Raw genomic sequence first — 22,959 nt, 5'->3', positions numbered from 1 at the left:
GGTCAATATACAAAGTGATGGAAGTGTAGCTCAGGTGTCAAGTCAAGTGAATCTCTTCTGCTCTGTGAATGTAGAAGAGCTTGTAAACCTTCTGAAGAAACCAACAGAGGGCCGCTCTAGTGCCTCAGGCTGACTGACTGGAGGAGCAAGTTACATTTCATTTAAAGTAACTTATATGTTCGTGATGAAGCACATCAGGATCCATGTAAATGTGAAAGCTTGTGTCTATGTAAATGTCCCACCCCCCCCATGGCAGATGTCATTGATGCACACAAGTCTCGTGAATGGATGAACAACAAATCCACCAGCTTCCTTTTTTGTGTCCAAACCACAAACTTTGCATTTCATCTTTCAAATATATTGATTTGAGACTCACCATTCAGAGGCGATGCTGAGGTCCGGGGAAGTCAGGTCATGCAGACCTACAAAGGAACATGCCAACAATATAATCCCAGCAGAAACAAACAGAATTGTATGTATTTCTAATTTCACATTTGAGAGCTTTCAGCTAATTCATTCTGTTCATGTCATCACTTCTCTGGAATTGGAGCTGTACAGTGTGTTTGGCCTTTTCAATTCTGAGGATCGAGGAGCAAACTGAAGTACAAAATTAGGTTTTAGTACTTCTTTTGGTCATTTAATCCTCAAGGTTTATAAAATAAGCCCCCGTGTGAGCAAATGTGATGAAATCAAAGAAAATCCCACCTTCTTCCACCGATACGTTTCCTACAAACATCAGGCTCCCGTGACCTTTGGTCAGCACCATGCCGAAACTGCAGAGACAGAGAAAGTGTGTGTGTGTGTGTGTGTGTGTGTAGGGGGGGGGTTCTCCTCCTCTGTGCCTGGTTCTGCAGGTTTATCCTCCTCTGAGTCTGGTTCTGTATGTTTCCCCTCCTCTGTGCCTGGTTCTGCAGGTTTATCCTCCTCTGAGTCTGGTTCTGTATGTTTCCCCTCCTCTGTGCCTGGTTCTGCAGGTTTATCCTCCTCTGAGGCTGGTTCTGTATGTTTCCCCTCCTCTGTGCCTAGTTCTGCAGGTTTATCCTCCTCTGAGTCTGGTTCTGCAGGTTTATCCTCCTCTGAGTCTGGTTCTGTATGTTTCCCCTCCTCTGTGCCTGGTTCTGCAGGTTTATCCTCCTCTGAGTCTGGTTCGGCAGGTTTCTCCTCTGGGCCTGGTTCTGCAGGTTTCTCTTCCTCTGGGCCTGGTTCTGCAGGTTTATCCTCCTCTGAGTCTGGTTCTGCAGGTTTCTCCTCTGGGCTTGTTTCTGCAGGTTTCTCCTCTGAGCCTGGTTCAGGGAGTTTTTCCTTTCCTTTCATTGATTATAAAACCTGAAGATCCCTGGTTTTAAATGCAGACCATAGAACTGTTCTCCACCTGTAGAACCGTGGGGAATCGTCTCTTTTGTGTGGAAACGTTCCCATGATGGTTCAGATCAGAACTCCGACAGGAGACAGAAGGTGGTGGAGCAGACCCACCTGAAGGGAGTGTCGTCGATGTTGGTGTAGAAGTAGTTGTTGACCAGGAACAGAGGACGTTTCTGTGGGAGCAGCAGGTTCACGTCAACATCTCAGCAGCTTTAATCACCTTCATTATCAGTCTGTGTCCTCACCACAACACGTCTCACATTCCTGTGTCCATACCGCCTGAACCTCACATTACTGTGTCCATACCGTCTGAACCTCACATTCCTGTGTCCATACAGTCTGAACCTCACGTTCATGTGTCCATACCGTCTGAACCTCACATTCCTGTGTCCATACAGTCTGAACCTCACATTCATGTGTCCATACCGTCTGAACCTCACATTCATGTGTCCATACAGTCTGAACCTCACATTCATGTGTCCATACCGTCTGAACCTCACATTCATGTGTCCATACAGTCTGAACCTCACGTTCATGTGTCCATACCGTCTACACCTCACATTACTGTGTCCATACCGTCTGAACCTCACGTTCATGTGTCCATACAGTCTGAACCTCACATTCATGTGTCCATACAGTCTGAACCTCACATTACTGTGTCCATACAGTCTGAACCTCACATTACTGTGTTCAAAATCTGATCATTCAAACTCAAAGCACATAAATGTTAACATGTTGGCCAAGAGCAGAACGACTCTAACGTCATGTTCTGAAGTGTCTGTGGGAGGGTCAGGGTGGAGGAGGGGGAGCCTCTGTCAGTGGTTAAGGTCTGATCACCTGTCTCCCCATAAAGGGAGGAGTTGCTGCTACGGGAGAGGCAGGCGGAGGAGGTGTGTGTGTGTGTGTGTGTGTGTGTGTGTGTGTGTGTGTGTGCGTGCGTGCGTGCGTGCGTGTGTGTGTGTGTGTGTGTGTGTGTGTGTGTGTGTGTGTCTGGTGACGGTAACTCCTCACCCCTTTATCCACCGAGGCTCTGACGTCCAGGCTGATGCTGCCCGTCTCTCCTTTCACCATGGCCGTCCTCAGCTGGAAACACAAACTCTTTCACTCTCCAACTTCTTCTCACTTCAACACATCGAGGCAGTGATTCTTCAAACAACCAAGCTTTCCTCCCTCCCTTCCTTCCTTCCTTCCTTCCTTCCTTCCTTCCTTCCTTCCTTCCTTCCTTCCTTCCTTCCTTCCTTCCTTCATGTTTGCTTGTTTGTTGTTCCTACTGTTTATTGTATGAGCCTTTCTTTGTTGTAAGTGAAGTTTATGTAAGTTTATTGATGTTTCTGTGGTTTGTCCTCGGTGCCAGGATGGCTGCCTCTGGAACCTGACAGGGCGCTTTTCCTCCAGAAAGAACCAGGTTCTAGTTCTGGTCCAGGGCCAGACTTAGCACCAGTTCTTTGTCTTTCCACCATCAGAGCCCCGGCCTATCAGGGGCTAAACTGGTGCTACGCCAGCACCACTTTGTTGCTGGACCAGAGGGGGGCCAGAGTGGGGCCAGAGCGGGGCCAGAGGGGGGCCAGAGCGGGGCCAGAGCGGGACCAGAGGGGGGCCAGAGCGGGGCCAGAGCGGGACCAGAGGGGGGCCAGAAGGGGGCCAGAGCGGGGCCAGAGCGGGACCAGATCGGGACCAGAGGGGGGCCAGAAGGGGGCCAGAGGGGGGCCAGAGCAGGGCCAGAGCGGGGTCTGACACGTCATCAGCTGGGGGCGCCAAACGTAAAAAAACAAGCGACGAGGAGACTGAATGTTTTCTGGCTCCGAGGTTCAGGCTAAGATACAAACATATTGTTAACCCTTCCTGCCCCGGGCTCCAGACCGGAGCCGGAAGACATGGGGAGACCAAGTACTACTCTGGGATGAAGCCGTCCTCAGCTTCAGGGTGAACCCCCTCGCCTCACTGCCGGGGGAAAGCAGGACACGGGACTCTGTTTCTCAGATCAGCACTTGTTGCTTTTATTAGTGACTTACTTTATTGTGCAGCGTCTTGCTCGACCTCTGCACACACTCTCTCGCTCTCTGATGCACACCGGTCAAGCCAACCCCCCCCCCACACACACACACACACACACACACAGGGGCTAAGCACCAGTTTAGTCCCCGATAGGCCGGGGCTTTGGTGGTGGAAAGACAAAGAACTGGTGCTAAGTCTGGCCCTGGACCAGAACTAGAACCTGGTTCTCCCCCCAGAGTGTGAGTTACCATCTCGTCAGTGTCCTCCCACTCCACCTCCGACAGATCCACACTGTTGTAGTTTGGCTTCGGCTTCAGTTTCTTCCCATCTTTATACTGTAGGACACAGAACACACTGTCAGTGAGTGTGTGTGTGTGTGTGTGTGTGTGTGTGTGTGTGTGTGTGTGTGTGTGTGTGTGTGTGTGTGTGTGTGTGTGTGTGTGTGTGTGTGTGTGTGTGTGTGTGTGTGTGTGTGTGTGTATCGTCCTGTAACATTAAGAGTTTAAATGCACTTTGTTTGTGTGTTTTTGTATCTTTACACATTTATTCATTCATCATTTCTCAGCAAATCAAATAATTGCTTGGTCCTGATTGAGATTAATAAAGTTCATGAACTCAGTTTGAATTCAGTTTGCCACCATCTTAACTATATATATATATATATATATATATATATATATAAAACTGTACATGTACATACGTGGGGGCATTTTTTCATTTGAAACAAAGGGTTGGTGGCTGACGCCGTTTTGAAAAGAACAAAATTAGTCTTGGATCTCTAATAGAAGCTAAAATACTGACCCCGATATGGTTTTGTGGAACTTCAAATAGAATGTTTTCTATGCTTTCAATTAAATACCTTTAAAGCCTTGTTATGTCCATTACAAAGAGTATTTGTGTCCTCTGTAATTTTTTGCTAAACTTGCTGTCACATTGTCCTACTAGATATAAGTAAGGTCAGTCATTTTTACCCAGTAGAATCTTTATTTCTTCAGTACAAGCCCAAACATAAGAAGTATATTTACTCCACATACATCCACAATCCAAACGTTTAGTACAGAACACTAAGTCAATGACAGGATGTATTCAGTTCGTCCATGTTGATTTGTGAGGGTTGGGTTTGTGTGACTGAAGGAGAACTCACCAGAGGTCGAAGGTCAGGGTGGGCGAGGATGTAACCGTTATTATTGAGGAGGAAGGCGTAACCGTGAGCTCCCAGCTGAGAACACACACAACAGTGTCACACTTCTACTGTCGAGGGTTGCTGGTTTGAAACTGAGAGCTGCTCACCATGTAGCGGGGGGCCAGCTTCATCACCTCCATCAGGGGGACGTCGGAGCCCACCACCCCCAGCAGGATGCCGTGGGACAGCTGAGGACACATGAAAGGCCTGATCAGCATTTCTTTGCTGCTACTTCAACATCTGTTGTAAAGTTCATCGCCGGGTTAAGAAAGAGTGTGAAACATTGTGATGGAATCAGAACTAAAGATGGAATTTGCTTTTAATGAACCTCCAGATAGAAATTCCAGCTTATTCTTTAACTGAACTGAGCTGTTCTGTGTCCAGTCTCAGGGACTTCAACTCTCCACTCCAGGGAGCGCCAAGAGTTCAGAGTCAAAGAAATCACGTTTTAAAATGGTTGCCTATGTTCAGTTTGCAGCTCTCAGCACTTCTCCACCGTCCAGGGGCTCCAGGTCAGAGGCCACAGGCACCATGGGGGCAGGCTAGAGGCACTGTAAGGGCTTTTCCACCGACAAGAACCAGGTTCTAGTTCAGGGCCGGTGCCAGAGCCGGTTCTTAAATGAGCACCGCCAAAGAACCGGTTCTTTTTCCACCGTTAACGGAGCCAGTGAGAGCTACGTCATTGCGTCACTCCAAAACGTGATACGTCACTGATTTCACCACTGTAGTGCTGACGGCGCTCATACAGGAACCAGGAGATGGACTGTATTCATTGGTTTAGTCCGGGTCGCTCCATCTAGTCTGACCTGAACCTCTGATGCACCAAAGAGCCAGAAGACATTTCATCTCTTTGTCTCTCTATTGGTGTTTGTTCACGTCCGTCTTGCTTTAGTCCGGAGTCCCGGAGTGGCCTCCCTTCTTTTCAAAGTGTATTTCCTGGTGTGGTTTTGTTTTTCATATTTCCCAGGTGTTTCCTCGTGTGTCTGGTAGAGTCAGTCTGACATGGTCCCGGAGAGCTCTCACGCTCACCAGCCGTCCCAGACAAGCCGTCCCTGGCGTGCTGTGGTTGCTGCAGACAGTGTGTCAGTCGTTGATCCATCAAACTCTGAAGCGATCAGAAGTGTGTCAGCTCATGTCAGCTTTAGAAATGAACCGTACTGTTTGGCCATGATTATTCTTTCTGATCATTTCCACTTTCATTCCTCGAGGATTGGCCCAGTTTTCAAGTTTCCAATCCAAACCTGTGCAAACTGAAAACACTCACATGTACTGGCAGAACCTTTCAGGTTTTTCTCAATATTACACGTGTGCTAATGACCTTCAGAAATGTGAGCCTTGAGTTTAAAAGGGAAGGTGAAGCATTGGAGGCGTTGACACTGACCGTCTCTTTCTTCTTGCTGAAGACTGGCATGGCCACGGAGGTCATCAGCAGCAGACTCTGAGCTTTAGTGGTGAAGAGCTGACAAACACACAACAGTCATTAGACATGTGACAGAAGATCCACACACGGCTCTGTGAGCCCTGCCATGCTGCCGTTCCCCTCCAAGTGGAGCTGTAGGACATGAAGTAGACCAACTAGAGCACGTGTCTGAAACTCAAGGCCCGCGGGTCAAATGTGTCCCGCCATGTTATGTTATGTGGCCCGCGAGGGCTTAAAGGTCTGATTGTCTTAAAATAAATACCGTAATGTTCCCAATAGAGGCGCAGTGCAAGACTTGGGGTGTGTCTATTGGGAAGATGTGAGCGCAGGAACCACTGATGCTTCCTTTAGAACCTCCTATAGCCTAGGAACCACTGATGCTTCCTTTAGAACCTCCTTTAGCCTAGGAACCACTGATGCTTCCTTTAGAACCTCCTTTAGCCTAGCAACCATTGATGCCTCCTTTAGAACCTCCTTTAGCCTAGGAACCACTGATGCTTCCTTTACCAAAGGAGACCAGCTCATGTTCCCCCACAATTCCTAGCGGCGACAACATTTAAAGGAACCCGCTCCTCGGAGCGTTCAGGGAAACTCAGGATGACTGAAAAAAGAGCAGATCATGTAAGTTACTAAAGCAATAATCTGCCTAGAACAACTTGAAATCATCTGGAACCCAGATTAACTTTTTGTAGTTCATTTCAGAAACTTGTAGTTCTTTCCCCACCATGGCAGACGTCACTAACTAGAGCCGCCGTCGCATTATTATGACGTCACTAAGTGAAAGTGCTGTCTGACTGCCACACCCCCGTGATCACCTTTACTAACTCCTTTAGGAAGCCTCCTAACACCTTTACTAACTCCTTCAGGAAGCCTCCTAACACCTTTCACTATCTCCTTTAGGAAGCCTCCTAACACCTTTCCTTAACTCCTTTAGGAAGCCTCCTAACACCTTTACTAACTCCTTCAGGAAGCCTCCTAACACCTTTCCTTAACTCCTTTAGGAAGCCTCCTAACACCTTTCCTTAACTCCTTTAGGAAGTCTCCTAACACCTTTCACTATCTCCTTTAGGAAGCCTCCTCACACCTTTCCTTAACTCCTTTAGGAAGCCTCCTAACACCTTTCACTAACTCCTTTAGGGAGCCTCCTAACACCTTTCCTTAACCCTGTGATGTCATCCAGGGGTTAGGGTAAAGTCCATAGATAAGTAGATAGGAGGGACATACCCTCAGTCGTCACTCAGTCACTCAATAATGTGTCATAACCAGTGATGCCTGTAACTCGTTAACTAGTAACGCGTTACTCTCATTTGACCACTTTATTCGAAAGCAAGTAATCTAACGTGTTACTATTTCCAAACCAGTAATCAGATTAAAGTTACTTGTCCAAGTCACTGTTCGTCACTATTGTAACGTCCAACAGGACCAGGTTCTTGACTGTAAAGCCTCTTTGTCATTAAACAGAACCGGCCGCTCCTCCATTCTCCTCCAAACTGACACACACACACACACACACACACACACACACACACACACACACACACACACACACACACACACACACACACACACACACACACACACACACACACACACACACACAGAACATGCAGTCTGACCTGCCCCGCCCCCTTCTCCACTCTCAGCCAACCACAGACCAACTCGCTCTAACTCGTTCAGGTGACACAAAAGAATGGGAACCGAGAAATGTCAACACTAAACCATACCATTGCAACAATAACACAACTGTAGAGAGGTGGAATTCTTTTTCTTTTTAAATCAATCAATCAATCAATCAATCAATGAAAGACTATTTGTCCCCAGAAGTGGGGAAATATTAAAGGTTGCATCGAGCAGGCAGTGCAAATAAATAGATAAATAGTGAAACAACAGACTACAACTACATCTCGGGGTAAATAAATACCAGTAATTGTAAAAATTGAACAATAAAACCATGAGTCAGATATAAAAACAACAGAAAATGAAGGTCAACGGTTAAATTCTGCATCAGCAGGAGGTCAAAGGTCAAATTCTGTATCAGCAGGAGGTCAAAGGTTAAGATCTGTATCAGCAGGAGGCCAGGCAGGGATCAGAACTGAGTTTTTGACAAAACCGGTTGTAATTTTTATGTTGGGGGTGTTGTCGGCAGGTGCCGAAAGTAACTAAAAAGTTACTTGTTATCTAACTGAGTTACTTTTAAAATACAAGTAATAAGTGAAGTAACCAAGTTACTTTTTAGAGGAGTAACTAGTAATCAGTAATCAGATTACTTTCCCAAGGTAACTGTGGCAACACTGGTCATAAGTTCAATGTAGGTTGAAGTATTGTCTTCATGTCAGTATGTCCATTGTTTATTCATTTAGTCCAGGCCTGTCCTCCTCTTCCTCCTCCACTCATGTGCCTTCTGATCTACTGAATGAGGGAGTGGCTCCGGCAGCAGAAGAAGAAAACACCTTCTACTTTAGATGAAAGGGTGAACGGAGCGACTCCGGCAGCAGAAGAAGAAAACACCTTCTACTTTAGATGAAAGGGTGAACGGAGTGGCTCCGGCAGCAGAAGAAAACACCTTCTACTTTAGATGAAAGGGTGAACGGAGTGGCTCCGGCAGCAGAAGAAAACACCTTCTACTTTAGATGAAAGGGTGAACGGAGTGGCTCCTGCAGCAGAAGAAAACACCTTCTACTTTAGATGAAAGGGTGAACGGAGCGACTCCGGCAGCAGAAGAAGAAAACACCTTCTACTTTAGATGAAAGGGTGAACGGAGCGACTCCGGCAGCAGAAGAAGAAAACACCTTCTACTTTAGATGAGAGGGTGAACGGGGTGGCTCCGGCAGCAAAGAAGAAAACACCTTCTACTTTAGATGAAAGGGTGAACGGAGTGGCTCCGGCAGCAGAAGAAGAAAACACCTTCTACTTTAGATGAGAGGGTGAACGGAGTGGAGTGGCTCCGGCAGCAGAAGAAGAAAACACTGGCTATTTTAGATGAAAGGGTGAACGGAGTGGTTCCCGCAGCAGCAGAAGAAAACACTGTCTATTTTAGATGAAAGGGTGAATTCACTGCTTTGAGTTTTAACATGTTTCATTGATGTCTTTGATTTTCCCTGAACTCAAACGTCTTTCCAAAGATGTCTCATCATTTCAATATGCCCCCCCCCTCCACTGTAGGGACAGAAAGTCCTGCTGTACATAACAAAACAATGATATCTCATCACCAGACAACAAACTCCTGCAGATTCCCTCAACATGCATTATTCATTATTCATTGTTTCAATTATTATACTTATTGTTGGTGTATTTGAGCCATGATCATGATAACATTTAGACAATAATGGATGGATGGATGGATGGATGGATGGATGGAAGGATGGATGGATGGATGGATGGATGGATGGATGGATGGATGGATGGATGGATGGATGGATGGATACATAACTTTTACATAAGTTACTTGTAACTTGATCAAATGGTTTGAGTCTGTGATTCCAGCGCATTAAAATCTCTCTAACTCGTAACACTACGTGTCCTTCTTTACCTCCTTGGTGTTGGGAAGCTGCCACAATGACAGGAAGCCCAGAGGATCATGGGAGAATGAGTCCGAGGAAACAGGAAGAAACAGAGCGGTGAAGGTGATGTGACAATGAAGAAGATGATGTTTGAGGGATGAGGAAGGCTTCCAGCTCACCACGGTGTCCATGTAGGCCTCGGTCCAGATGATGTCGTGGTCGTGGTTGATCACCATGGGCCTGCTGAGCACGTGCAGGTACTCCATCACGTTCTCCTGCACATCGGCCAGCGTGGAGATGTGTGTGTAGAAACCTGGAAGGCAGCGCTGGTTAGAGACAGGGCTGCGTGCTGCTGTGGTGGTCAGCTCTCCAGCCTTGGAACATTGGAGGTGAAATGGAGTCCATTCAGTTGTACACATGTTCAAAACGTCGGTAACTGTCTATGTGTTGACCACCACACTGCAACAATGACGTGGATGAAGCAGGAGTGAAGAATGGTGATATGAAGACATGTAGGATCTAAAGAGCTCTCCTCACAACTCCTGACGGGGGTTCTGCGGGGTTAAATGCTTAACCTACATGGACGTGGATCATGTCCATGAGTTTTGTCCATTTATCATTTATTTTATTTCTTTACCCTGTCTGTCTGTTGTTTACATTGACTGTTGTTTACACTGACACCTGAGACCTGTACTAGAAACCCAGAGGCCTGTACTAGAAACCCAGAGGCCTGTACTAGAAACCCAGAGACCTGTACTAGAAACCCAGAGGCCTGTACTAGAAACCCAGAGGCCTGTACTACGAACCCAGAGACCTGTACTAGGAACCCAGAGACCTGTACTAGAAACCCAGAGGCCTGTACTATGAACCCTGAGGCCTGTACTAGGAACCTGACCAACATATCCAGGACTCTGTTTCCTGGTTGACTGATCCAGACACTTTGGATCCTGATGACCGTTTCTACCAAGCAGGTTATCAACTGACTAGTTCAACCTAGACCTACGTGTGAGCGATCACATGAAAGGGGCGGAGCTTGCAGCATCTGACCAATCACACACAGAGAAACTCTACAGAGCAGTTTCCAGATTACAGAAGGAGCAGTTAATCTCTGAGATTATGAAGAATTCAAACACATCCAGCAGCTAAAAGCAACACTGCTGCTGCAGCCAAAGCCAGAACATTCCTGACTTGTTAATCCTGACTTGGCGAGATTATACCAGATTAATTTATCAGTGATATAAAGGAACAGCACTGTGATCACTCAGTTTCACTTTATTCCAGCAGAAAGGTTCCAGGCTGAACTTCCTCACTGCTCTTCTTTTACTTTACATTCTCCATCACTTGTTTTGAGTTTCTCTTGTCTTTTATGTTATGTTTATGTTACGCTGACAGAACTGCACAAACAGGAATTTATGGAACCAGAACTACTCCTGTCGTCACGGTGATGAATTAATATTCCAACAGGAAACACACTCACACAGAGGAAACTCAGCCTCAAAAAAAAGTGATGGAGAATGTAAAGTAAAAGAAGAGCAGTAAGTTCTAGGTTACCATATATGATTTTCTCAGTTGGGCTGCTGTAGATCTGGTCTGCTACGGTTCCTGCCTTTCTTCAGTGGGTACTCTTTGTCCCTCCTCTCTTACGTTCCTCAAGCAGAACCCATCTGGATGATCGGTTCTCCCTCCTTTCCTTCTTGACCCCGACAGGCGCATGCACATGTTCTGCACTTCTTCTTCTGGTTCCGGTGAGTTCTCCCTGGTTCTTTCTTCCACTGTCATCTCTGCTTTTGATTTGTTTTATCCTCAAAGTTTGAATTGATATGATTTGAATGCTGAATTGAATGAGAAGTGCTGTGAGATGGTGTGTTTTCATTGGCACTGCATTTAAAACAATTTTGTTGAATTGAATTTGAAATGAAAACAACCCAGATTTGATCCACAATGAGTAAAACCTTGTAGTTTGGGGGAATTTAAGTTCACAAGTTGATATCTGACGAAATGATTTAATGACATTATACAGCGTACCTACCAGGGTATTTCTCGCTCATATAAACACACAAAGATTAAGATTAATTACATTTTTTGTTTTGTACGTTACTTAAAGGTTTTGAAGGACATCAACTGTATTATAGCACACACACACACACACACACACACACACACACACACACACACACACACACACACACACACAAACACACCCTGACCTTTGTTGTTGCAGGCGATCCATTTGGTGTTCTGGGCGAAGGTCATCTCTCTGCCGATGAGGTAGGTGAAAACTCGGACCTGCCCGGGGAGTCAAGACCAATGAATGAGCCACATTGATCGGGTTTGATCGGCCCGATCAGTTACCCTCTTTAGTAAGAAGTGACTCCAGTCTGCTGCTCGTCTCATCATTTCTACCAGATTCAGTTCGATGATGGATCCTCACCTTGCGATCAGGCCAGTTGAACTCCTCGAAGACGGACTCGAAGTCCTCCATGGCTCCGTCCGTGATCAGCATGATGGCCTGGTTGCACATGCTGCCCTGACCGTTGGCCCTCACCTGGACACAGGTGAGGTGTGACACCATGAGCCCTGCCAGCCAGCGGACATCAACACTGGACGACAGAAGGACACAAACCTCGTTGAGGATCTTGAAGGACTCCTTCATGGCGTTCTTGAGCTTTGCTTCTCCCTTCACATGCAGCTCCTCCACCAGGAGCTTGAAGTGCTGCAACGGGAAGCAGAAACCTTCAAACAACAAGTAGGACTCGCCCAAATGTCAAGAACTCACAGTTACATTATAGGTAGCTTCAGCATTATCAGTCTCTCTTTGTCCTTCCGAGTCCCCCTGTAGCTTCGGCATTATCAGTCTCTGTTTTTCCTCAGTCGGGTTAAGGGTAATGGTAAGGGGGTAAGAGTAATGGTAAGGGGGTAATGTAAGGGGGTGAGGGGGTAAGGGGGTAAGAGTAAGGGGGTAATGGCAAGGGGGTGAGGGGGTAAGGGTAAGGGGGTAATGGCAAGGGGGTGAGGGGGTAAGGGTAAGGGGGTAATGGCAAGGGGGTGAGGGGGTAAGGGTAAGGGGGTACTGGCAAGGGGGTGAGGGGGTAAGGGTAAGGGGGTAATGTAAGGGGGTAAGGGTAAGGGGGTAATGTAAGGGGGTAAATGGTTGAACACTTTGGCACGTTACACTTTTCAGTTTCTATTTGTTGAAATAAACATTGTTACATTGTGTTGGTCACATGAAGTCACCATGAAACATGTTTATATGTTTATGTATTTATATATTTACGTTGTAATGAGAGAAAGATTCTGCTGTGAACCAGAACCAGGTCATGTGTGTGTGTGTGTGTGTGTGTGTGTGTGTGTGTGTGTGTGTGTGTGTGTGTGTGTGTGTGTGTGTGTGTGTGTGTGTGTGTGTGTGTGTGTGTGTGTGTGTGTGTGTGTGTGTGTGTGTGTGTGTGAGAGAGCCACCTTCTCAGCTCTCTCAGCCTCCATGAAGAAGATAATAATCTTACCTCTCTGTTGTCCAAGTCGGCCTGGACCAGAGTTCCTCTGAAGCACGGCTCCACGTACCGGACGTAGTCTGTGTACTGAGACACACACACACTGAATGTAGTCTGTGTACTACACCACCACATTACACCAACGCACTGAGGGTGGAGCACATTACACCACCTTGTAGTGATGTGGTGGGATTCACAGCAAAGGAGCGGCCTGTACTACGAAGCTGGATTTTCGCTTATCGAGATAACTTCAAGGATTAACCCTGGTTTTCTCTTATCCAGGTAACTCCAGGATTAACTCTGGTTTTCTCTTATCCAGGTAACTCCAGGATTAACTCTGGTTTTCCGCATTATGGCGCTCGCTCACTTCTCACCAGGATAAATCACCTGGTAACTGAGGCTGAAAGTCTAACCTGCTCCGGAGCAGGATATGTTCTGGATAAGATCACAGTGAGTGTAAAGCTCCGCCTCCTGACCAATCAGATCTCTTGGAAAATGCCCCTCCCATTTTTAAATGATGGTGATTGGTGGGCAGGTTCAGCACTGAGCTGCAGCGGAGAGGAGAAGAGAAATTAATTTTGAGATCTTTTTGACATAATAAAATAAATCCTGGTCTCTGAGGCTCTGAAGGAGGTTTTGGTTCTTGATTTGTTCCAGGTCTGTTTATCTCCACGAGGGTTGATCTGGAATAATGAGCTTAATGATCACACCTGACAGAACTGCAGAAACATGAATTTATGGAACACAGAACTACTCCTCCAGACCACTTCCTGCTTTGGGCCAGACCACTTCCTGCTATGGGCTACACCACTTCCTACTATGGGCCATACCACTTCCTGCTATGGGCCAGACCACTTCCTGCTATGGGCCAGACCACTTCCTGCTATGGGCTACACCACTTCCTACTATGGGCCATACCACTTCCTGCTATGGGCCAGACCACTTCCTGCTATGGGCCAGACCACTTCCTGCTATGGGCCAGACCACTTCCTGCTTTCAAACTGAAATTCATCTAGACTTCAGTACACGTTGAAATTGTTTCCTTTCAGCATGTAATATGTTGTTATTATGACTTTATAAGCTGTTTATCTTCTTTAACGTGACATTTTGAACAATGTGCCAACCGTTCAGGAGTCAGTGTCACAAAGTACATGAGACAGTGCAGATGGAACAGATGGAACAGTGTCTCACAGCGATGACGTTAACGAAGTCATTTTCCCCCAGAGTGTCTAGGATGGTGTTGATGGTGTGTTTGGCGATGGTCATCTTCAGGCCCTTCATGCTCCCACTGATGTCCACCATGATGATGATGTCCTTCGGGGAAGTGGCTGCCTGGATGTACCTGGGCACAGGAGGAGGAGTCTGAGGAAAATCACTCCACCACAACAATATGAAAGAAGAAACCGTGAGAAGACGCCAGGAAAGGAGAACTGATAGCATCAGTAGAAAGAGAGTTGTGCACTCCGGAAGTGTTTATCAGTAAAGGTATTTATTCTGGCTACAAGAGTTTTTATAGCCATAAAATCTTATTCAGAGGTGGACTGGTTCAGTGAGGAAGCAGTAGAGAGGAAGTAGAGAGGAGGAAGTAGAGAGGAAGAAGCAGAGAGGAAGAAGTAGAGTGAAAGAAGTAGAGAGGCGGAAGTAGAGAGGAGGAAGTAGAGTGAAAGAAGTAGAGAGGAAGAAGTAGAGGAAGAAGCAGAGTGGAAGAAGTAGAGAGGAGGAAGTAGAGTGAAAAAAGTAGAGGGGAAGAAGTAGAGGAAGAAGCAGAGTGGAAGAAGTAGAGAGGAGGAAGTAGAGTGAAAAAAGTAGAGGGGAAGAAATAGAGTGGAGAAAGTAGAGAGGAAGAAGTAGACAGGAAGAAGCAGAGAGGAAGAAGTAGAGTGAAAGAAGTAGAGTGAAAGACGTAGAGAGGTGGAAGTAGAGAAGAGCAAATAGAGAAGAAGAAGTAGAGAGGAAGACAGAGAAGAGGAAGTAGAGAGGAGGAAGTAGAGTGAAAGACAGAAAGGAGGAAGTAGAGAGGAAGACATAGAGTGAAAGAAGTAGAGAGGAAGAAGTAGAGGAGGGAGTGGAGAGGAGGAAGTAGAGAGGAAGAAGTAGAGAGGAAGAAGTAGAGAGGAGGGAGTAGAGAAGAGCAAATAGAGAAGAAGAAGTAGAGAGGAAGAAGTAGAGAGGAAGAAGTAGAGTAGAAGAAGTACAGAGGAGGAAGTAGAGAGGAAGAAGTAGAGTGGACGACAGAGAAGAGGAAGTAGAGAGGAGGAAGTAGAGTGAAAGACAGAAAGGAGGAAGTAGAGAGGAAGACATAGAGTGAAAGAAGTAGAGAGGAAGAAGTAGAGGAGGGAGTGGAGAGGAAGAAGTAGAGAGGAGGGAGTAGAGAAGAGCAAATAGAGAAGAAGAAGTAGAGTAGAAGAAGTAGAGAGGAGGAAGTAGAGTGAAAGACATAGAGAGGAGGAAGACGTAGAGAGGAAGAAGTAGAGAGGAAGACTCTTATTGATATCTGGTGCGAGGACTATATATCGTGGTTGTCTGTGGCTCTGCATTAGCCACAAGCTAACTAGCCTAGCCACCACGGGCTGAATGGGCGGGACTTCTTCTTTCGGTCTGGACCAATCAATGAGCCTTGTTTCTTCTTTACTTCCTCTCTGGTCAGCGTTTGTTTCAGGTGACAGCGCCCCCAAACAGCAGCTGGTGTAACTGTGTGACGTTTGATCCGATCTCTAAAGTGAATGTGAACGTCACCGAGCCTAATAAAGGGGCGGAAATCCTGGGCTCCGCCCCCTCCCAGCTGGAGCGAGTCCCAGACCATCAGAGTGTGAAAGGCCGTCAGTCTGAGAGGGATTGTGGTGTGCAGCGCTCCTGCAGAGACATGCAGCTTTGGTAGTGCGGCCGTGGCAGCATGAGGCTGCAGCTCTCTGGAATCATGTGGGAATGCGTGAACAGTCACATATGGTGCCATGTGGGCTGCAATGACCCGACTAAGAAGCAGCTTATCGTCTTTTGCAGAGGATCAGGACTCTGGCTATCCACTACTCAGTCGACACATCCAGAAATATAACTGCCTCTAACCCACTGACTGACTTGGTGTACGACGCAGTAATCCCTCCTCTCTCTGTTCTGGTTGATACAGTGACCAAACTGCTGCAGTATTAGTGGCGCTCTTCACAATGGACATGCTGACTCAGCACATGTTCATAAATGTGTAGACTCTTTCCACCACAGGAAGGAATGACACTGTTTTAATCTAAAATCTAAATATTTACTTGAAAGTGAGTCGTTTTTCCACAAATGAAAATCCCAAAGTGCAACACGAAGTTAGATACAACATAAACGTAATTAAAAGTAATTGATGAAGAGCTTCAGCCGTTTAATGGAGCAATACTGAAGTCTGCACTGCATGAAAACAAAAATACTCCATCAGTCCTTTTGACAGAAACATCCGATCCCGACGAGTTGGCCGGGAGCCAACAGTAACTTTTGACCCAGGGTTTGAACAGGTTACACCATGTATTGGGGATTTACAACTAAAATGAACTCTAAAGTTTCCTGGAATACCTTGACTAGAAGCCGAACTCTGACCTTGACCATGACCCTAACTGTGACCCTGACCTGAACTCTGACCATGACCATGACCTGAACTCTGACCCTGACCATGACCCTAACTGTGACCCTGACATGAACTCTGACCATGACCATGACCATGACCTGAACTCTGACCATGACCTGAACTCTGACCATGACCCTGACCTGAACTCTGACATGACCTGAACTCTGACCATGACCATGACCCTAACTGTGACCCTGACCATGACCTGAACTCTGACCATGACCCTGACCTGAACTCTGACCCTGACCTGAACTCTGACCATGACCCTGACCTGAACTCTGACCTGAACTCTGACATGACCTGAACTCTGACCATGACCTAAACTCTGACCATGACCCTGACCTGAACTCTGACCATGACCCTGACCTGAACTCTGACATGACCTGAACTCTGACCATGACCCTGACCTGAACTCTGACCATGACCATTCATTTAATATGTAATATAATTCAATATAATATGATATAATATACCATTTAATATACCATTTCTGGTATATTACAAAATGTCCAAGTAATATCAGAATACAGAAAAAACAAAAATTCAAGAAATATTGTAGTTAGAGCCTAATTAAAACCCTTAAATAGACCAAATTGGAAGTCCACACCAGAATATTTTGTCAATATAAAATATCAATTGGATAAAACTATTTACAAAATGCCACAAGTTAAAAACATAAATATGAAAAATTGTATATATAAAACAATATATTGGAGAGACCAAAAATTCTATTGCCACACGAATGTGGCAACATACATATAATATTAAACATAAAAATGAAATTCATACACCATTAGTACAGCGTTTTATTGTTGCATGGCTTACAGTCGTTGAGGGTTTGTGGACTCCAGAGTAGCTCAGTATGGACGAGCACGGAGAGGAAGATTACTGAGAGGAGATGGATTTATTTATTGAATACAAAAGAACCAAATGGATTAAATATGAAATACAATTAGACAAAAATTTCATGTATGGACGTTCACAATTCATCTAATAAGGAAGTGAAAGGGGAGAGTTTGGGATATAACCGGACTACATTATCTTAAACCTGACCTAAACCTAACCCTATAATTATAACCTAAATCCTAGTCTAATTTAAACCCAACCATAATCTTAATTCTAACCATAACCCCTATCCCAAATCCTAATCCTAGCCCTAACCCCTATCCTAACCCTAACCCCAGTCTCACTCCTAAACTTAACCTTAATCTAATCTTAATTTTAAATTTTATACCTAACCCTAACCAAATCCTAACCCTAACCAAATATCTAACCCCTAAATATTGGAATTTATACCTAAACTTAACCCTCAAAAGATTTCATGGATGATAGGAGGACTTACAAATACCATTTTATTAGTAAAAAAGAAAAACAACTACATTTGAAACTGGTGGGTAAACACAGGGTTAAAAACAGCCCCTCTCTTCGCGTGCTCCCGCTGCACGGAGGAGAAAAAAAAAGAGAAGCACCTCACGTGACAGCCCCTCCCATACCCACGCACTCTCGCTCTATAAATACCAGCTGCGCGAGGCTGCAGAATCACTGCAGCTTTGACTGAGAGAGGACCGAACACCATAGGAAGTCTCACAAAACTTTTCTTTTTCACTGTTTCTTGGATTTACGTGCCGATAGTGCCTGAAGAAGACCAACACAGGTCGAAACGTTGCACGTGGGCACGCTTATTGATTAAATTTTTTTTTTTTTACCAAAAACCTGTATACCATATTTTGGTTAATTATTTTTAACCCAAAATTAGGATACCGGAAAAAATATTAAAAAAAATTTCAGTTTATTTCTTCATATTGTATAAATACATACAATTTCTTTAGTTTAAAAAAAAAAACCTATAATAGGGTATATTTAAAAAAAAAAAAATTCCTTTGTTTCTAGGTTTATTTCATTTCATTAAAGGAATGTCTTCATATGAAGGCTGGACCACGGTACGCCATGGGAGACGCCGAGATCGGATCCCCAAGCGTATCTATGAAAAAGGTCCACAACGCACAGGTGAAAACAGTCACTGTGGGGAGGGGGAGGACGAGGACCCGAGGGATGGACAGTGCACCTCTTGGCCCCCGTGGATTCGGGGGTCGGAGACATTTTCCCAGAACTAACTCTGACCTTACCCCTGAGCCTAACTCAGACCATGACCCTAACTTAGACCATGACCTTAACTCTGACCTTGACCCTACCACTGATCTTGACCCTTGACCCCTGACCTTGACCCTAACCATTTAACTTCCACCTTGTTGCAGATTTGGGTTGTGTTTCTCAAATTAGGAATAGATTTTAAAAAGAGATCTGAAACAAAGTAAAGCCTTCTTTGTGAAAGCCTTCAAAACAGCTTCAATGGTGGAAACCTGCTATTTTTTTATAAAGTAATTAAATTTTAGCAAGTGTACAGGCAGCAAACAGCCTTGACTGCAGCAATGTCAAAAGGAACAGTTCAGTGTAGGAAAAACCTGTTGAAGAAGAGGCAGAAAACCCAGACCATGAAAGGATTCAGAGCTTGTTTCTGAGCAGCCATTCAAGGTGAAGCCAGCAAGAATCGGTAAACTCACCAGTTTCTGTTCCGACAGTCAAAGGCTGCCACTCCGTTAGAGTCCGGAGTCCATTTGATACCTGGAGAAGAACACAAGCCATTAAAAGTGGACATCCTGCTCATCAAGTACCACCATGTTGCACGTTTAAGATGCATCACTGGTCCAGCAAACCTGATTAAAATAAATGAGTTGCCATCAGGTTCTGTAGGGAACCGATGGAGAACCGTTCATTTGAATCAGGTGTGTTGGAGCAGGAACACCTTGGAAACAATCAGCACCACAGTTCTTCATCACTTGTTTTTGATTAATTTGCACACAACATGGAACAGAAAGCAGACGTCAACCAGAGAGACAGACTGTACACAACAGCCTCGACATGAAAGTAAATACAGGAAAAGTGAACTTGAACCTTAATCGTGACTATAAACCAGACATGAATCTAAGCACCAATGAGGAAGGGGAGAACAGTTGGAACCAATCATTTCCACGATGAGATGTTCAGGGTTAATGGTCTGGGTAATCCCTGCGTCTTCATTTGTATCAGAGAACAAATATCAAGATCACCCTGAGGGCGGGGTGCCTTCCCCTTTCTGGTGGGGGTGCCCGCTGCGGCGCCGGGGGTGGGTCCTCTCTCTGCCGCCCTCCCCCGGTGGGGCGGGCTGGCCCCTGCTCCCGCGCTACAGGATCTGGGGGGGTGAGGGACTGTGGGGCTCCTGGTACTGGATGGACAGCTAAGAGTGACCTCCAGGGCCTTAAATATGGGAGGTGTGTGTGGGGGTGTGGCGGGGGGGGTTGGGGTTCCCCAATTGCTGGCTTCTACCCGTACTGGGCCCTGCGGGTCTTAGACTCTGCTGTCCGGCCGTTGGGTGGGATGAGGGCTTCCTGCACGGGTCCTCATGCAGCGCCTTGTCGGGGTGGGTGTTGTTCCCCGGGTATTAGGGCAGCCGCTCAGGGGTGGGCTGGGCCGAGGTCCTAAGGACGGGAGCACCTCCCTCCCTCCCTCCCTCACAACTCTCCCTACCTTACCTCACCTTACTTAACTCTACAATAGGGAACAGTGGGGCGGTGCCTAAAGTGGTGGGTTCAGGCTACTTAACTGTGGTCTGTGTCCGACTTTTCACCACCCACAATTTTAACCACACCTAGACACGAAGGGTCTTGAGTGGGTAAGCCACTTTCGGGGTTGTGCCCGGGCCCCTGCTACCCCACAATTTTAAACCGCACTTTAGACACACACATTGCATCCACCTCTTCAAAACACAAAGACACACATCCAACACTCTACAGGGTGGGGGGGGCGGGGGATAGTGCTCCCCCCAGAACTTCCCGCTGTGGTCTCACTCAGGCATGGCGCTCGCGGGGGCGGCTGGGGTGCGTCTCCCTCCCCATTCGCTGTTGGATTAGTGGAGGAAGGTGATCTTGCAGCGGCCTGGTGGGGGCCCAGCTGGTATCCTGGGGGGCGGGAGGGTTCTCCTCCCCCCAATTGTGTGAGCATGTGTGCACAACTGCGTCTGTGTCTTTGTGGGGGTTGGGGTGGGGGTGTCTATCAAGATCTGGGGAGGTATCATGGGGCGGGAACGTGGGTGGTGGGGTACGAGGCCCCTGGGGGTGGCATGTTGGCTGTCCTCCGACCGGGCTCGGCCAAACCTTCGCTCTCCTTGGCCTGGGGGGGTGTGCTGGTCCGGGGCGCGGCGGCTGGAGCCTTTTTTGCCCTGCCAGGTTGGGGGTGGTGGTGGGGCCGGCTCCAGAGGTTGTGGAGGGCTTCGCCGCCGGGGTTGGGGGGGCTCCCGGCTCGCTGGGCCATGGGGCCCTACTCCAGCCGGTCTCGGCTTGGCGGCTTGGGTCGTGGCCTGGGGCCCTGCGCCCTCTATCCTTCTCTTGTGGGCTCTTCTTGCCTGGGGGGGGGATTCCTCTCTGCACTCTCCACCTGGTGCTTTGCTCACTCCGAAAATAGCAGGGTTGATTACCTGGCGGGTGCAGAAGAACTGCTGCTATTGTCACACTCACCTGGGTAGATTCTGAAAAAGCCGGTTGAGCTCCCAAAGAACTGCCAGGTGAGCGTGGGATCCTTCAGGAAATTACTGATGAAGACATCATTTAATGCCTCCGAGTTGTAGATGGCGTTGAGGATGTTGGGATCTGTCAGAAAGGGTGAAATATGTGATTAAGAGATCATGACCACAGAAAAAAATGGGATCTCTTAAAAGTAGACATGTTTAGGTAAAAAGACTTCTGACCCTTGTTGTAGACGTTGGTGGGAACCTGGATGTTGCTCTGCTGAGTGTTGACTGGCAAGTTGTTGAAATGTTCGTTTTCCTCCAGAGGAAACTCTCCACCGAGTTCCTTGTAGTTCCCATCCTCGTCCGCTGTGTTGATCATCATGGAGTTGTAATAATCAAACTGAGACAGACCGCAGAAGAAAAAGAAATTGTTTCTTTAAAAGATGCAACATGGTTGGGTGGTATGTCTCTGTGTTTGCTGGCAGTGGTCAGTCACTGGAAGAGTCAGTGTGTCACTTTCTTAGCTGTGGTAGTTCAATGTCACGTGCTCACCAAAGCATTGATAACTGTTGGTTTGTCTCTGTGTGTCTCTCGGTAACATAAAGGATCCCGTGTTTATCTTCCCTGTGTCACTGCTTTCCTATGGCATCGACCCAGTTTCCTTATTGGATCAGTGAAGTTTGATCTAATCTCATTTCAGGTGTCAGCTGAAGCTTTAAAGCCTCAATCTGCTGCCGTGCCAACTGCAGAGTCAGCATGCAAATGCACTGCAGAGCCCTGATCTACACAGTCAGCATGCTAAAGTTAGCATGTGGCTAAAAGCCCAAAAAGCATAGTGAAACTCAAACTAGATCTGATATAACTGTAAAACACTGAGGGGAATGATTTGTTTAACTTGGGACTACGTGGAACTGGCCGCTGAAATGGTCTCAAACACTCAGCTCATAGAAAATGACAGGCTTCACACCGCTAACGTAGCGTTGTACTCGTGGTACAAGTCAGCATCTTCTGCGGACTCCGCCAACCTCTGAAACAAGAAGAAAGACAAGAAGCCAATTAGGTTGGAGGAATTTAAAAAGAAAGTCTAAAAAGGCTTAGTATTGACCTTAAAATCGGATGGACTACAAAAGTCAAAACGTCACACCAAACGCACTGGAGTCACAAACGTTAAAGGTTAAAAATCCTCACTGGTGGCCAATGACCGAGTTTGAATGACTGATTACTGTTCTCACCTTCACAGACTTCATCTTACTTCCTAACATGCGTTCGATTTCGTCGGAGTAGTCCTTCACCAGCTCTCCTCCGTTCACCTCCATGATCCTGATGATGGACTCCACATCCTTCAGTTTCTGGAAGCAAACATCAACAGTGACTTTCAGTGAAGCTTCCCGATGGCCTGGCGCAGTGACGAAGCCGTGACGACTCACATCAGGGGTGCCTGGGTTCGATTCCGGCTTGTGCTTACACCCCCCCCCCCCCCCCCCCCCCCCCCATACTCCCCCAGTTATCCTACTGTTCCTTCCACCATTCTTCCCTCCGTTCCATTGTGGATTCTGCTAGTGCTTTGAGTTTGGCCAGGACAGACTGGCGTCGGGGCCAGGGCCAGGGCCAGGGCCAGGGTCAGGGCCAGGGCCAGGGTCAGGGTCAGGGTCACACACGTTGACATAATGTAACGATCCATAACGTAATGATCCATAACGTTCCATAACGTAATGTAAAGTTCCATAACGTAACGTAATGATCCAGAAACTATCTCCACTTCTGCTGCCCGCCGTTCTCCAGCTTTCCTAAAGTAGTTTATGTTCCCCCGTAGGTCTGCCAAGTTCGTGTACCCGGGTGTTGGCGTCTGCGTCCATAACGCACCTGG

At 46.8% G+C, this 22,959-nt stretch overlaps 1 protein-coding gene across 1 annotated transcript in view; it reads right to left on the bottom strand.

Annotated features, from left to right (window-relative positions):
• The window catches only part of LOC308116512 (voltage-dependent calcium channel subunit alpha-2/delta-4-like), a gene marked incomplete at its 3' end in the record, with an annotated part of 41,069 nt that overhangs the window by 5,452 nt on the left and 12,658 nt on the right, over nucleotides 1-22,959 (bottom strand). Inside the window, exons 3-19 of the mRNA XM_080474761.1 lie at nucleotides 22,325-22,441; nucleotides 22,060-22,119; nucleotides 21,330-21,492; nucleotides 21,100-21,231; nucleotides 19,111-19,171; nucleotides 14,140-14,290; nucleotides 12,961-13,035; nucleotides 11,892-12,173; nucleotides 11,668-11,746; nucleotides 9,640-9,773; nucleotides 9,490-9,507; nucleotides 5,922-5,999; nucleotides 4,648-4,728; nucleotides 4,502-4,576; nucleotides 3,606-3,692; nucleotides 2,374-2,445; nucleotides 1,474-1,535 (exon numbers count right to left, since the gene is read on the bottom strand). Of these exons, the coding sequence (XP_080330887.1) occupies nucleotides 1,474-1,535; nucleotides 2,374-2,445; nucleotides 3,606-3,692; nucleotides 4,502-4,576; nucleotides 4,648-4,728; nucleotides 5,922-5,999; nucleotides 9,490-9,507; nucleotides 9,640-9,773; nucleotides 11,668-11,746; nucleotides 11,892-12,173; nucleotides 12,961-13,035; nucleotides 14,140-14,290; nucleotides 19,111-19,171; nucleotides 21,100-21,231; nucleotides 21,330-21,492; nucleotides 22,060-22,119; nucleotides 22,325-22,441 (1,727 nt within the window). The remainder of the gene's footprint in view (nucleotides 1-1,473; nucleotides 1,536-2,373; nucleotides 2,446-3,605; nucleotides 3,693-4,501; nucleotides 4,577-4,647; nucleotides 4,729-5,921; nucleotides 6,000-9,489; nucleotides 9,508-9,639; nucleotides 9,774-11,667; nucleotides 11,747-11,891; nucleotides 12,174-12,960; nucleotides 13,036-14,139; nucleotides 14,291-19,110; nucleotides 19,172-21,099; nucleotides 21,232-21,329; nucleotides 21,493-22,059; nucleotides 22,120-22,324; nucleotides 22,442-22,959) is intronic.

This window comes from Lipophrys pholis (genome assembly GCF_963383615.2).
Source record: "Lipophrys pholis genome assembly, chromosome: 11".
Taxonomy (NCBI): domain Eukaryota; kingdom Metazoa; phylum Chordata; class Actinopteri; order Blenniiformes; family Blenniidae; genus Lipophrys; species Lipophrys pholis.
This window is presented reverse-complemented; position numbering and strand designations above follow the sequence as displayed.